We start from the raw sequence: 15,312 nt of genomic DNA on the forward strand, positions 1-15,312 counted from the left end.
TCTTTAAATTGTTTAGGTTGTTAAGTTATTTACAATATATTTGTATTTTTAAAATTTGTTAATTTTTGAGTGGGCCAATATGGCGTGCGTTGAGACGTGAGAGATAGAGAGGAGGTTATCAGTGACTGTTGTCGATCTAGAGAATTGTGCCCTAGTGCTAGTGCCCGTCGAGGGATGACTGTTACACCAGGAAGATGGCGTCATTGAAAATACTGTGGAAAAACATCCCTTACATCTGGCAGCAGCTGAACGCCCTCCTGGGCAACACGAGCCCGTCCGTCAAGACGATATGCCTGGTCGTCCTCGTCGGCCACTTCCTCTCCTACTGGGACGACGCTGTGAACCTGGTAAGCGTCACCCCCGGCTACCTGATCCCGCCCAGTTTCCGCGTCTGGACGGCTTTGACGTTCTGCTTCCTCGAGATGCACTTCTGGGAGGTGTGCGTCGACCTTGTGACAGTCGGCCTGTGCGGGAAGCTGATCGAGCCCCTCTGGGGCCAGCTGGAAATGGTAGTTTTCTTCTTCGTCGTCAACCTGGGCGTAGCACTCCTCACAACGGCTTTCTATCTCTTCTTGTACATGTGCACGTTCAACGTCGACCTTCTGTTTTTCGTACATGTACACGGATTGGCCGGGTACATAGCCGGGCTATCGGTAGCTGTCAAGCAGGCCATGCCGGACCAACTTTTACTAAGGACTCCGCTCGGGAAGCTCACTAACCGTAGTGTCCCACTTTGTCTGGTCCTCCTTTCACTCGGGCTGTACGCTTTCGGCATGCTCGAAGGCACCAACCCAGCGATGCTCATCGCAGGGGTCCTCGTCTCTTGGACCTACCTCAGGTTCTACCAGCGGCACAGCAATGGCAGCCGGGGCGACCTTGCCGACAACTTCTCCTTCGCAAGGTAACCCACATCTAAATCCACTTACTTCTTTAATATAAGATTTCTTCTTCTTGGAGCCCTGTGGTGTGATGAAAATAATATCAATTTACAGTTGATTTGTCATTTTCTTATAACATAAGCCCTGCAATCTTTCTTATCATTTTGGCATGCCTATTGGTGTAATATACATATCCACATACATAGGCAGACCAAAAGGGTTGGAAAACCACCAAATATCAACCCACTTACCTCAAAAGTAAAATCTCACAATAAAACATTGTGCCATTCGATTCTTGTAATTTACTAACAAAATCTGACCCTTTTGGACATTGTAAAGCCTTCCAGTACAATATTTAGAACATTTTCAACACCGTTGAAATTGTTTTACAAAATAAAACTAAGAGGTAAGCTTACCTTTTACAATGCCTTCCCATATGATGGTAATTATTCCATCTTCGTTTCTCGATTCCCAACATATTGCCACTACAAAGCAATTTAATCTGAAATATTTAAAAACAAAACTACAATAATAACAGTACATAAGAGAAATTTCTTCTTGGAGTCTGCCAGGGATGATGGACTTGTATCTCAGTCGTTCCCATCATTAGTCCACATGTTTCGCCATCTTCAGCATTGTGTTTCCATTCACTCATTATTATTCGTGTTTAGTCTTTCTGTGTCGTGATAATAGCCGCTATAACTTCTTTACGAATTTGATTACTGTAATTATAAAGGGGTTATGTTAAATCGCATGGATAACGATACACCAAGGTTAAATTTTATTATTACCGTCAAGAGAGACTAGGCTGTCGATTTTTTGTTTTTAACCTTAGATTAATAGTTTACAAAATAACATTATAAGCTGGGTCAGGTTATACTATATTATTGCTGGATTATTTTAATATCATTCGAGATAGATTAGATTGACTGTAGAGTCAGGTTTGATTTGATTTGTCATATATTGCCCTGTTCAATGATGCATTTAACAGATTTTCCTCTTCTTTTTTTTATGTGTTAATTATTTAACATATTACAAATAATTAGTAACACTATATGCAGACATATAAAACATTGATATAAAATATGAAAAAATTATAATGGAATAAGGCTGGGAAAGATTTATATCTGTATAAAGAGGTTAAATATATTTGTTGGCCAACACTTTGGTGTAAGCCCTCCAAATCCACATGGTACATAGATAATATTGTTTACAAAATAACAATAAAAATTAATAATAATGATATTATAAAGAAAATATCATTCGACAGGTTAGATTGACTGTACAGTCAGGTTTGATTTGATTTGTCGTATATTGTCTTGCACAACGATGCATTTTACAGATTTTCCTCTTCTTCTTTGGTATCTGTTAATTGTTTAACATATTACAAATAATTATTAACACTATATACAGACATAAAACATTGATATAAAATATGAAACAATTATAGTGGAGTAAGGATGGAAAAGATTTATAACCGTACAGTGAGGTTAAATATGTTAGATCTGGCCAAGCCTTGGTATAAACGCTTCAAATCTACATGGTACATAGATAATATTTTTTACTAAATAATAATAATAATGATGACGATGATAATAATATAAAGGAAGCCGGATCAGGTTAGATTATATTGATAAGATCGGGTTTGCATTACCAGGTTCGTGGTGTGTTGGTCTGCGAGTTGAACTGTCAAGGGATGAAACTGTTTGTTTTTCATCACATAAAAGCTCATTAAAATTGTTAAATTTCTGTACAAACAGGTATAAAAGTTGAAATTATTTATCATTCGTGGGATGAATTGATAACCATACAGTAAGATTTGATTTGTGTCTTCCATTGTCCTGGTCGATAATGCATTAACATATTTTCCTTGTCTTTCTTTTCTACCTTTTAATTATTTAACATATCAGACAATAATTTTGTTTATTAACAGTATATACAAGCTTATAAAACAATAATATCAAATATGAGCAAAATTATAGTAAGGTTGGAAAAGATAACCACACAACAGGGAGATTACATGTATTTGTGTGGGCCAATGCCTAGGTGTGAGCACTTAAGAATATAAATGCTGCATAAATAGAATTTAAACGATGTATTAATAATAATAAATTCCCCTCCCAGCTTTTTCCCCAATGTTCTCCAGCCAGCGATATCCGTGATATCTAACATGGTCTATTCAGCGCTTGTGAAAGCTGGCCTGTGCAGACGTACGGTGAGGAAGTTCGACATGTCCACCGCGCCGACCGGAGTCACAGTCACACTGCCCGGGAACGACCCGCACGACATGGAAAGGCGCAGGTCAACTTAAAACCTAATAAGCCTTGTTTGTTTTTGGTTTATATTTTGTTAATAAGAAAAAATATATTATATTTTTAGGCAAATCGCTTTGAAAGCGTTGAACGAGAGGCTGAGCAAGTCGGATGCCCTGCGAGGGGCCAGCGGCCATTCGAGCCAGGCCGTACCCACCCCACCACAACAGAAAGAGACTGCGATACAGATATCACCACCGTCCGATGACCCTACCGCCCCGCTCCTGCCAAACCAAGTCAAGACGACAGCTCAGGTCCACCACGTCATCGACACCTGATGTCCACCGAGCTGAACGTTTCGCGATTCTGTTTTCGTCTTCTGTAAATATTCTGTACAAAAACAAACAAAAAAGGGCAACACCCGCATAAACCCTTTTCCTTCCATTTTTTTTAAATTATTATTAAAGGATTTATTATTTTTAAGAAATTGGTTTAAAAAAAAGTATATATATATAAAGAATACAGAAACAGAAGAAGAAAAATAATAATCCTATGTTAAGTTTTATAATGATTGTACTATTATTTCCAATTTATTATATTTTATTACAAATAATAATTATGTATATAGCAATATTTATATACTTATTTCTTTTTAAGCTTATTTCTGTAAAAAAAAAAATATATATATATACATATATAAATTTATTAAGAAAAAATTAAAAAAGGCAAAAACAATGAAAATTCAGGACAGGATAAGACTAGTCAATACGAGTGTTTGCCTAACAAAAAATAATAAAAAATATTTAAAAAAAGATCTGATGAACGCAATTTGTAATTAATTTTTCTTTTTAAATGATTAAGCATGGATGTTGACGAGTGAGTGAGTCGTATGACAGGCGGGAATAAATGTGATAATTTTGTTATAGTCTTAATGGATGGATGATTTTTTTTTTTCAAACCCTTCCCCCCTTGTAAATTTATTTTTCAAAAATTCAACCATCTATTAATAAAAAAATAAGAACAATTATGATTTTTTTTTTAATAATTAAAAAAAATGTTTTATTTACAACTTGAAACCTGAATGTATAGCGACAACACCGAACGTCATGTTTTCATACTTAGCATCATAGAAGCCGGCATCGCGTATCATTGCTTTGAACCGTTCCTGATCCGGGAACTGCCTTATACTCTCAACAAGGTACTGGTAAGACTTCCAGTCGCCGGCGATCACCTGACCCATAGCCGGTATCATCTGGAATGAGTAGGAGTCGTAGATTCGGCTCAGGATTGGGTTCGTGACCCTGCTGAACTCTAGGCAGAGGAAACGGCCACCTGGCCTGAGGACGCGATACGCCTCTCTAAGTGCAGCATCGATGTGTGTGACGTTGCGTATGCCAAAGGCAATTGTGTAAGCGTCGAATGAGCTATCTGGAAATGGGAGCTTTTCGGCGTCACCGTATGTCCAAGTTAAATCTTTGGACAGGCCGAGTCGTTCAGCCCGTCCTTCACCAACACGCAGCATCTCCTCATTTGCATCCAAAACGGTCGCATGGCCTGTCTCGCTCTGGTTTTTCAAATACTGCAAGAACCTAGATAAAATACAGTTGAATGAACATTTAACAATGACAAAATCACGTGTCGAACCTGAATGCGATGTCTCCAGTACCACCGGCGACGTCGAGGAGCTTAGTCCCACAAGTTGGGCCCAGCCGTTCGACGAAGCAGTCCTTCCAAAGCCTGTGAACTCCAAACGACATGGCATCATTCATCATGTCATACTTATCAGCGACGCGTGCAAAAACCTGCATCAAACCGACATTGTACAATGATGCAATAAATTATTTTTTTTAATCCCGTTTTCCTTTACTACCAAGGTCAAGATAATACTGCAATCTCACAAGAGACTGACATTTAAAGAACAAGTAAAATTTCACCTCGTTCACCCGGCGCCCTTTCTCATCCTCCGGCACAGTCTCATATCCGAAGTGTGTCTCGAGGAACCTCCTCGACAATGCCAAAGGGCGGAAAATCCTCAACATGATTTTAAAAAAACGATCCGGCTAAATTCTTATTTTTTTTTTTTTTTCACCAGAGCTTTTTAAAGAACCTCATCTCTGGGGAAGGTAGACCTCAAAATTGGTAAAATTTCAACACTGTAACTAAGATAAATTCAACATGGAAAAAACGATTAAATTGATAATTATCGTTTTAAACAATTGAATTAACAATAAATTGATTTTAAACGATTTGAATGTATTGTTGTTGATTGTTTAAAGATTGTACAATTGTTTAAAAAAAGAATGCAACTACCAACTTTTCCTTATCGCAAAGGTTCATGTCCGGTTATCCATTCATTCTTATCACCAATCAGTGTAAAAATAAAAAGTGACAAGAGAAAAATTCGAATAGTGTCAAATCGTTATTTGTCAAACTATTAAACATTTTGCAGTAATTCAATTAAACTGCTAGAAAGATTAGATATAGAAGGGTTTGGGGTTTTTCTAAGTTCCAAGATAGAAAACACTGTGTCCACAGACGACACAAGGTTTGTTCTTTTTTTCGCCCTATGGCTTATGAGAGAATGATAATAATTAAGACGAGGCGTTTTAGATTAGTCTGAAACTGTTAATTATTTCAAAATATAATTAAAAAATCTATTAAACAAAATATAAACAAGTTCTCCTTTTGTGAGAAGGCTATATGTTACAATCCTGGCTATCCATCTTTTTAATGCAAATAAAGATCAATAAATGGCACAAAAAAAAAAAAGATGGGGGAAAGCAATTTTTAATTGTTTTAATTGCAAATTATTTGGTTCGGCTGTTGTAGATGTAGATGTAATTTCAGGGTATAGTATACTGCACCCTTTAAGAGCTATCGTATGTATCCCCCGTCCTATTTCATCAAGGAACTTAACAGGCCCGGTTTCAGTGGTTGAAGCTCTTCTATGGTCACATTATATATCCCAAAACATTTCCTCCTGCGGGCTAGTGTAGCACCGCAGTATGTTAGTAGATGTGTTGGTGTCTCTTCTGCCTCTTGCAGAATCTGCATGTGCCATTTTGGATTATTTCAATCTCCTTTAAGTGTCCATTTAACTTAGAGTTCTGTTAGGAATCTGATTAGGATTTGCATTTTATTCCTGCTTCCCTTGACACATTCTGTAATTTCTTTCCTTCCAAAATTGGTTAGAAGATTCTTGGACTGTCTGTGTCCAATGAGTGAATTCCCTCATTTTCTTTTTGTCCATCTGTCTGAGATTCTCGTTAATAGTGTGGGTTCCTATGCCACAGAGGATTCAGATCTGTCAGCAGTGTAGCAGCTCCTTGCGTTGCAAGGATGTCCACTTTCTCATTGCCTTCTACTCCCGTGTTCTCTGGGACCCAGCAAAGGCTGACTTTGTTCTGCGTACCTAACATGTTTAGTTTGGTTTTTGCAGTTCAGCACCATCCTTAAACTAATGATGTTTGAGCTTAGTGCTTGATGCCCTTTACTTAGGTTGATTTGGGTACATCTTTCGATTGCATGAATCTCAGCTTGGAATATACTGATGTATTTTCCCATGGGTTCTGAGTATTTGGTTCCAGGTCCAAATACTCCTGCCCCTGTACCTTCTTGTGTTCTAGATTCTTCTGTGTACCAAAGGATGGTGCCATTCTTGAAAGAGGTGTTTCCCTCTCATTCCCATTCTTTTTTGGTTCCTAGGTTTATTCAGAAGTTAATTAAATTAAATTCAAACATCCTGTTCATGTCGTCTCTTGGAGCCATGAGTATCAGATGGTCTTTCCATATTTTGTTGCTATCTTTCCATTTTAGTTTTATTCCTGTTGGAGGTTTCTCTTTGGTAAAATTAATGATGGTTTTCTGTGCTGTCCTTATTACCATGTGGTGAAGGGGGATTAATCCCAGTACTTTTTCCATGCTAATTGTAGGACATGTTCTCATTGCTCCCGTTTTGCAGATGCATGCAAGTCTGTATTTTTGTGAGTTCTTTCCTTTTAGATGCTTATTCTGCTTTGTCAGCCCAGGCTATAGCTCCTATTTAAGTATAGGTCTTACTATCATGGTGTACACCATTCTTCTGTGATTTTTAGCCCCTCTTGTATTATATCGCAGAGTTTCCTCGAATTTTCCCCTGGCAGTCAGTACTATGTCGTCCACATATCCCTGACATTTTAACCCTGTGCAGTTCAGGGTCTTGAGCAGTTCATCAACTGTTAGGCTCCATAGAAGAGGTGATAGTATATCTCCTTGAAGACATCCCTTGATTGTGCTAATTTCTATAGTGTCTGTTCCTATATTTGTTTCAGCTAGTTCTTAGCATTTCTCCAATCCATCTGGATGTGGTTTGGTATACGTGTCATTGATGCATTGCCGAAGGCTCCCTCAATATCGAGGAACGCACAGATTGCTATTTCCTTTGTTCCCAGTGTTTCCTTTAGGTCACTTGTTAGCTGGTACAGTGTAATTTCTACCAGTGATGTCGTTCTTATATGGTTGTTTATCAGCTTTTCAAGGGTTTTTAGTAGAAAGGATGTTAAGCTGATTGATCTGTAGGATTTAGGAGTGGAGGATCTCTTTTTTCGACTTTCGGTATAAACACTACCTTTGCCCTACGCCATGTCTGTGGTATATAACCTAGTGCTAAGCTGCTTCTATATAATCGCATCAGTGTTGGAGTGATTATATCCATTCCTTTTTGTAGAAGGATGGGAAAAATCCCATCCGTTCCCGGTGCTTTGTATGGGCTGAAAGTGTTAATCACCCAGAGGATCTTTTTCTCTGTGACTATTTCAGCTGCTTTCTTGCAATTTTCTTTCTTGGGATTATCTACTCTCACATTTTCTTGGGGGATGTCATAGGTGCTGCCTGGAAAATGTGTACTTAAAAGGAGCATTGTTTTTTGTTTCGCATCTTCTGTATAGTTACCTTCTACGTTCCTTAGGGCAGTGTTTATATCTATTCTGTCCTTTGCTAGTGCCCTGTGCAATCTAGCTGCTGTAGATACTGTGGAGATTTCTCCGCTGAATTTGCAAAAATTTTCTTTTTTCACCCTGCGGATGGCATGGTTGTATGAAGTAAGTAACCTTTTGTATTCTCCCCAGTTACTTGCTATTCTAGCTTTGTTAAATGCTTTCCTGGTTTCTTTCCTTAGTTTGCCCAGTTCTGCGTTCCACCAAGGTGGTTCTTGTCTACTTTTGGGACCTTCACAGGGCAACTTGACTCATATGCATCAATTATATTCCCTGTGAATTCCATAACTGCAAGTTCCTATTTATTGCAGGTTTTTGTACTCTCTTCACTGTTGCATGGTTTAGACTATGTCTTACCATTTCCGTGTACCTGGCCCAGTCTGTTCCGAAATGGTGTAGGGTCTGTCTTATCTGATTCGATGTCAATCCTTATTATTTTGTGGTCCGACATCGACTCTTCACCTGAAACCCTCCAATTTTTTATCACTTTATGTAGGGCTTGGCTACAATGGTAATATCCAATACTTCTCGTCTCACTTTGATGACAAAGGTAGGGGTTGATCCTATATTAAGTATTTCTAATTTTTCCTTCACCAAAAATTCTATGAGCAACACATCGTTTGTTGTTGTTGGTGTTTCCCCAGCTTTGATGGTGTGCTTTGGCATCGCATCCCATCAGTAAAGGGAGGTTCTTCTTGCCGCAGTAGCTGGCTGTCTTCATAGCTCTTCGGGGGAGGGTGGTTCTGCTCTCCTGGGAAGTATGCCGATGCTACCACTGCTTCCAGTTTCTTCCCATCGGTTGTCATCTCCACCTTGATGGGAACTAAATCTCTAGTCATGAATTCTGAAAGGGAGAGATAATAGTGTTTTTCCTAATAAATATACATGCACGGGGATTATCCTGTCTGGAATCCCATACAGCCTTACCATCTTTGCAGGACAAACCTCTAATTTGTCCTTTCCACTGTCAGCGTTCCTAGATGAGAATTGCCCATAGATGTTGCGCAGTGAACATCCTAGTTGTTACTGCCGAGGCAGCTTTAGCATGATTGATGTTCACCTGGGCTATTCTCATTTTCTTCATATAGAGTTATTCTTTTGGGGGAGGAGGAGACATCTCCTCACCCAATAGCTCCTCCTCGATGAGCATTCTCAGCTCTATCTGTAGAGGAAGAGGGGGGTCTGGGTTCCCAGGATAACCTGGTCAACTTCCCTTTCGACAGTGTTTTCAAAGGTAGTCTCCGTGGGTGGAGGCATTGCTGTTGGGGGCTGCTTCGTTTGAATAGATGGGGGGTGATTCGGGTGGAGGTGTGGGATTTCTCCCATTTTGTATCCTCCTCCCCCTGCCTTTTTCAGGCCCCTTACCAGGATCCTCCTGAAACGATAATTGAGGGTGTGTCCTCTTTGAATTATCATCTCTGCCGAGATTTCATCAATGCTCAGGATCATGACAATCCCAGGCCCCTCCGCTTTCACTGAGTGAACTTTCCACTCCTCAGTACAGATTCCATCGTTCTGTGCGTTGACCAATACTAGTGTTCTCTGTTCTTCTCCTAGATTTGTCCTAGGGAAGAACACTACAGTCGAGTGAGGTTTGGGAACATTCCCCTACCCTCACTGCCAGCTTCTTTTCTTTGTTCAGCTCCAATTTAGGGGTTATCTCCTGTAGCCACTGTACAGTTTTGCCATCTTGACAACATGCCTGGCCTGAAGTGTATGCCTTCGAACTTTATTTTGGCTTCCCATCCTTTTATGATATCTTCAAGAGGGTTTCCTCTAGATGGGTTAGCTCTTCCATGGTTATGAGGGGGTATGCCTCTGGTAGCAAAGACACCCTTATAATCTTTGCTATTCCAGCGTAGCTAACACCTGGAGCAACTTCTCTGGCCCTATACTGTGACTGAGGTGTGGATGGCTTTGCCTTCTTTTCTTTCCTTAATTCTTTGGGGATTAGAGATTGTTCTCTTGCCTTCTTGCTGGATGGATGTGTCTCCAGTTTTTCCTTTTGGATCTTGGCCTTTCTTTCGTCAGCCATCTTCCTTGCTTCTTCGGGTGTATTCCCAATCTTATCGCTCTCAGGTACCATTTGGTCATAGCGCCGCTAAGACCTTTCCTGAGAGGGTCATCTTTCCCGCCTGGTTCTCCTAATTTCGACAGTTTGGCAGAGACTTTTTTCTTCCCTTTTGGTTTCCCAAGAGGAGGGTCTGTATTTTCTTGTGTCACTACCTGAACTCCTGAAGGCCCTTCATTTGTGTGGTGATTGGTTTCCCACGTAGCGACTGTTGTTTGTCTTTTGTTGGGAGAGGTCTTTTGCTTCCATGGAATAAACGTCCATTCCACCAGATTCCTAGGTGTTTTTGGAGCAGTGAGATTCTGCTCCAGGTTTGGTTTATTGGTTTCTATACTCATATGATTCTCACGAGTAGCTAGGGAACTAAAAGGTCCACTCCATCAGAGCCCCGCATGATGGAGTAAGGCTAATTACTCTCTGATGTCGCCCGGTGTCAGAGAGGCTCCGTTCAAGACAGCCACTTAACCCCGGTTGCCAGTGAATCACTCGGCACGGAATGTATGACACCTTTGATTGGGGCGGATGCGGTTTTCTGTCAAGCCCAAAACTCTTGTTAAAGGGTGATAAGATGGAAGGAGAGGGGTTGCTGGTAGGATTCGGTTCGGCTGTTTAATGTAAGAAAAAAAATTAGAAAATGATGAAATTATATTTTTATAAATAAAACGATATGAAGGTTTTCTATTGTTCCTTGTAATGACAAGGTTTCACTCATGGATATCTAGTGTTATCGATTTATTAATAAATAATTGAATTTTAATTGTTTAATTAAAGTGGTAAAGTTGTAATAATGTTAAAAAACTCGTTTAGCATTTTTGGCGCTCGATGTTGTTGGGAGGGGGTTGGCAAGTGAAATTACATCCATAGCCGTTTTGTAAATTTATCTTTACGAAGAAATACCGTTGGATGATTATATATTAAATAAATCGATATTAAAAAAATATAAAAATTTTACGCTTTAATTTACAAAAAGAGCTTTTTTTAAACCGGCCATGATAGGGGGTTATCCGTTGTTTACGAAGGTTGTAATAAAGGCTACCGGGGACAGGTTATCGGTCTCCATGGTTTGTAAACAAATGAGTAAGTAAAACAGTCATTAATTTTAATTTTTATTAAATAAGCGGTTATTTTTTCACGTTAATTAATAATAAGGACCGGCTGGTTTGGGATTAGGGATTGTATATGTTTATTATTATTAGTTTGTGTCTTTGAGAATTTTCTTTTCCAGGAGGAATGATGGAAAAAAATTGTTTTTAAATATTATATCTAAAATATTATATCTAATTGGTTTACTTTTGTCTAGATCTGTCTTGAGCTGTTAGATATGAAAAAGTCCAGGCCTGTGGTTCAAGGCGGTCTCAGAAGGCAAATAACATTGCGAACACCCGGTACACTGTAGTAGCGAGAGGATGGACAAGGAGTGCCTGCGAGTCGCTGGCCTCGCCGAGTACTCATGCCAACAGTGCCATTTCAAGTGAGATCTTTTTTCCCTCCCTGGAACTGGAAGGTTTTTGTTTTTTATTTTTTTCTCCCCTTAGGTCAGTTTCGAAAGTGAACGTCGAAGCGCACACAAGCCTGGCACACTCCAAACCGGCACTAGTCGACCGCCGAGACAGACAGTACGCCTGCTCCGAATGCTCATACATCTCGCTCCACAAGTCGTCCCTTGTCTCTCACATGCACTCAAAACACATCATATGGCGTTCCAAGGACAATTCATGAAGCAGAAGGATGCCGTCAATAAAACAAAAACTGACAAATTTGTTTCATACTGTTTGAAAATTCATATATTTCACACATTTTTTAATATTTTTTATTAATTACACAAAGAGCTTCACGCTCTTTTCTTTTTCTGTTTTGACACAATGCTGTTATTTTATTTTATTTATTGTCATCATGACTGATCTATCAGTATTAAAATTCCATTTTAATGGAGTCAACGAATACTCAACGTTTTCCCCGTTAGTTGTAAGACTGATTAATTATTTACTTTCTTGTCTACATTGATTTTAGTTCCTAAATTTAATAGTCAATTTTAAATTTAGTGTTTAGCAATTTTTTTAAAGCATTATTTTTTAAGTGTAATTTTAAATTAATTATTTTTTAAAGTAGCATGTGAATATTCTTTTTTTAAATGAAAAGATTGAATAAACTACATTCTTTTTTATTTACAACCCTCAAATATTACCCATTATACATATAATAAAATTTTGTTGCACCCGAGACGTAGTCTGGTAGTGTCTGGGGATTACACACTCAGTCCCTGATTGAATAAAATTACAAACTTTTTTGCTTTCAAACGGGTCATTTAGGCTGGGCATCTAATTATTGTTTTGTTAAGTATATGGGAGGGTCCCTGGGCTCTCGGGGCATAAAGCCAACAAAAAGGTTAGCACGTTGGCCAAAGATGGAGCCAGCATGAACTCTCTAGGTCCTGAACCCTACTGTCGCTTAGCGTCTTGCTGCAAAAGAGGATACATCTTAAAATGGATCCTTAATGAGTCCAAAACCTGGTGGAGCAACACATGAAGAGATTCATAGGAGGGCCATCCACAAAACATAAAAGAAGTACTGAAAGGCAACCACGGGCACTGCTGCTTAAGAAAGCCATGCACCAGATAGGAGACAGACTGAAGAAACACTGCAGGTACTGCCAGGAAGAGGAGGAGACCGCAGAACACATGTCTCTGTGAAGGTGTAGGTGCAGGTTCATGTAACTAGGACAGGAAAAACCGCAAGCAAGATCCTACACTAAGGAGCTGCTGGAAAGGCTATGGAGGTTGATAAACAACATGAAGCTGGCCAGTGAGATTTAAAAAACAGGGGAGCATCTACTCAGGTCAAGGTTTGGAAGGCCTTGAGGCTGCCTCTTTTAAATGCAATTTTGCAAAATGTTGCAAAAAAATTGCGATTTTCTCAAAATTATGTGCTGCTTAGTTTGGGCGGGAGGTAGTCATCAAGAAAATTATAAGGCACTTTCGTATAAGTAGAAATGTGATATGTGGTACAAATTTAGGTCTTATAAGTAAAGGTGTTTAGCCGAAGCGTAATTTATTCTATTTTCTTATTAAAAATTAGTTAATTAAAAAGTCTTATTAAAATTCAATTAAGTTCTCTTTATTTTAAGCCTTCCACCTCTGATTGGCCTGCCGAATGATGAGAGGCTTAGTTGGCGGATGGTGTGAGGCTTGTCTCTTTTCAGTCAGTTGTTTAGTCCACAAAAAATCATCATAAAATTAGTTAACGTCTTTCCCCTCTCAATGAAGTATTTCTCATCCGTATTGCAACACGAGAAAATTATCTTCCAAAAAGTGCTGTTTATGTTTCACAGCCAAGGTGTTAATGGCATTTCCTCATCATTCCCAAAGGAAAACTCTAAGGCCTTGGAGCAGACCAACGGGCGTTATTATCCTGCAGGAGCGAAGTAAGGTGAGTGAAACATTGCTACTCTCAGCAAGTGATTTTCTCATTGTTTTCCCTTATGTTAATTATTTGAGAGTTCACTTAATTATTTTTTATTATTATTTTAATTACAATAAGCCTATGGCTTAACCAACAGGTAAGAATCTAATAATTACAATTTTCTCAAAATTAGGTGCTGCTGGGGGGAAGGTAGTCTCATCATTAAAATTATAAGGCACTTTCGTATAAGTAGAAATGTGATATTTGGTACATTGTAGGCCTTATGTTATAAGTAAAGGTAAGAATCTGAAAATAGAAATTTTCCCTTCTTACAAGGGAAAATTTACCACATGCATAACCGCTCCTGGGCCTTGAAAAAAAAAAAAAAAAAAAGACGTCCACAATGTTGAAGCGAATAAAAAAAGTGTGATATTTCAACAAAACGCTAACCGTTTTCAAAAAAAGTTTTATTTATTTTCATCGCTTAACGCTTGGCCAGTTTATCACTGATGCAAATGAGGAATTTGGAAATTTTGTCTGTTTTCTTCTGATTTCTCTGCCTTCCCTACGCCCACCTCTCCTGTCCTCAGAAATTGGTCAAGTGTTAAGCAATAAAAAAGTTTGCCGCAGTGTGTATATTATTAGGTAAATTTGTTTGGCGAGGGTCTGGAACCATGACCTTTTCTTTGCAGTTAGATTTTTGTTAAGATAGAAATATCAAAATTATTTATAATGATTTTTAAAATTGTTTAAATATATTAACTATAATGTCTCAATAAACAATAATGTTTTTTTTTTTGTTGGTGTTTTAATAATTATAAGGGAAAGAAACTTACTTCTTGTTGTCACTAAAGTTGATAAAACGGACGTGGTTGTTCCAACGCCTTCTGAACCAACAATAAGAAAAAAATTATTATTTAAAAATTATAAAAAAAACATTGTTCATCCATAAAAGTGGTAATAAGTAAAATAAAAACGAATAAATAGATTTACTTAATATAATATAATGCTATGAAAAATAAGGAAGGTTTAAGAATAAAATTATTAAAACTGACCTCTCTCAAGGCCATTTTAAATGGTGAAAAAATTGATAAAAATATCAAAATATTCACAATAACATATAAAAATTATTTATATCCCATCTATAATGTCTCAATTAAACAATAATAATGCTTTTCCTCTACTTGTTTAACTATGAACAAAATATAAGGCAAAGAAACTTACTGCATATGGATGCTGGAATTGTCAAAACAGCCATTATTGATCCAATGCCTTCTGAATACACAAAACAAAAAAAAATATATATCAAAAAATACAATAAAAAAATATTTAAATAAAAATTAATTATCAATAAAAGTAGGAGAATGTAAAAAATTAAATAAATAAATACAAATAATTAAGTATGCAGTTAAAAATATAATGATATGGAAAGTTAAAAGCTTTAAAATTTATAATTTTATTAAATTTTATGCAATTTAAAATGGGAATTTTGTATACCATTTGGCCTTCCGAATTAAGAATTTTAAAAAGAAAAATTAAAGCTTGGATGGCAATAGGATAAATTAGATTACGAGTGAATGTTTGGAGTCAGAGCTTTATAGCACTCAGAAGAGATATAGCTACCCTAAGATAGAAGGTTTGGATGTTAGGGCGTGAAATGACCTTAGCCGTTAAAACGCCCTTAAAAATTAATAATAATAAAATAAATTAAACAATTACACAAACCCCACAATCATTTT

General features: G+C 37.8%; 2 protein-coding genes and 1 long non-coding RNA gene across 5 annotated transcripts; 2 read left to right on the top strand and 1 right to left on the bottom strand.

Moving 5' to 3' along the window:
* The first annotated feature begins 1 nt into the window (after position 1).
* On the top strand, positions 2-4,066 carry LOC106673253 (transmembrane protein 115). The gene is made up of 3 exons (XM_014405295.2): positions 2-901; positions 3,003-3,179; positions 3,258-4,066. The coding sequence occupies exons 1-3, from the start codon at positions 195-197 to the stop codon at positions 3,466-3,468; spliced, it is 1,095 nt and encodes a 364-aa protein (XP_014260781.1). The 5' UTR covers positions 2-194; the 3' UTR covers positions 3,469-4,066.
* Positions 4,067-4,149: 83 nt separating this feature from the next.
* Positions 4,150-14,835, bottom strand: LOC106673255 (2-methoxy-6-polyprenyl-1,4-benzoquinol methylase, mitochondrial). 2 transcript variants are annotated; one of them, XM_014405299.2, is made up of 4 exons: positions 14,798-14,835; positions 14,410-14,460; positions 4,775-4,932; positions 4,150-4,719 (listed from the first exon to the last, which is right to left on the bottom strand). In XM_014405299.2, the coding sequence occupies exons 3-4, from the start codon at positions 4,900-4,902 to the stop codon at positions 4,194-4,196; spliced, it is 654 nt and encodes a 217-aa protein (XP_014260785.1). In that variant the 5' UTR covers positions 4,903-4,932; positions 14,410-14,460; positions 14,798-14,835; the 3' UTR covers positions 4,150-4,193. The 2 variants fall into 2 exon arrangements, with proteins under 2 accessions (XP_014260785.1, XP_014260784.1); XM_014405298.1 differs by lacking the exons at positions 14,410-14,460; positions 14,798-14,835 and adding an exon at positions 5,065-5,477.
* LOC106673260 lies at positions 5,577-12,032 on the top strand. 2 transcript variants are annotated; one of them, XR_001341382.2, is made up of 3 exons: positions 5,577-5,675; positions 11,475-11,645; positions 11,710-12,032. It is a non-coding gene; the product is annotated as an uncharacterized LOC106673260 (long non-coding RNA). The 2 variants fall into 2 exon arrangements; XR_001341381.2 differs by lacking the exon at positions 5,577-5,675 and adding an exon at positions 7,084-11,251.
* Positions 14,836-15,312: the final 477 nt, after the last annotated feature.

This window comes from Cimex lectularius, unplaced genomic scaffold, assembly GCF_000648675.2.
Source record: "Cimex lectularius strain Harlan isolate CLEC.00 unplaced genomic scaffold, Clec_2.1 scaffold14, whole genome shotgun sequence".
Lineage (NCBI taxonomy): Eukaryota > Metazoa > Arthropoda > Insecta > Hemiptera > Cimicidae > Cimex > Cimex lectularius.

What these genes read in the sequence shown, in the direction of transcription:
- LOC106673253 (XM_014405295.2), top strand. Translation starts at nt 195, where the DNA reads ATGGCGTCATTGAAAATACTGTGGAAAAACATCCCTTACATCTGGCAG. An exon ending in GACAACTTCTCCTTCGCAAG is followed by an intron (nt 902 to 3,002) that starts GTAACCCACATC and finishes TTCCCCTCCCAG; the next exon opens with CTTTTTCCCCAATGTTCTCC. An exon ending in CACGACATGGAAAGGCGCAG is followed by an intron (nt 3,180 to 3,257) that starts GTCAACTTAAAA and finishes TTATATTTTTAG; the next exon opens with GCAAATCGCTTTGAAAGCGT.
- LOC106673255 (XM_014405298.1), bottom strand. Translation starts at nt 5,169, where the DNA reads ATGTTGAGGATTTTCCGCCCTTTGGCATTGTCGAGGAGGTTCCTCGAG. An exon ending in AAGGGCGCCGGGTGAACGAG is followed by an intron (nt 4,933 to 5,064) that starts GTGAAATTTTAC and finishes GGTTTGATGCAG; the next exon opens with GTTTTTGCACGCGTCGCTGA. An exon ending in ACTGGAGACATCGCATTCAG is followed by an intron (nt 4,720 to 4,774) that starts GTTCGACACGTG and finishes TATTTTATCTAG; the next exon opens with GTTCTTGCAGTATTTGAAAA.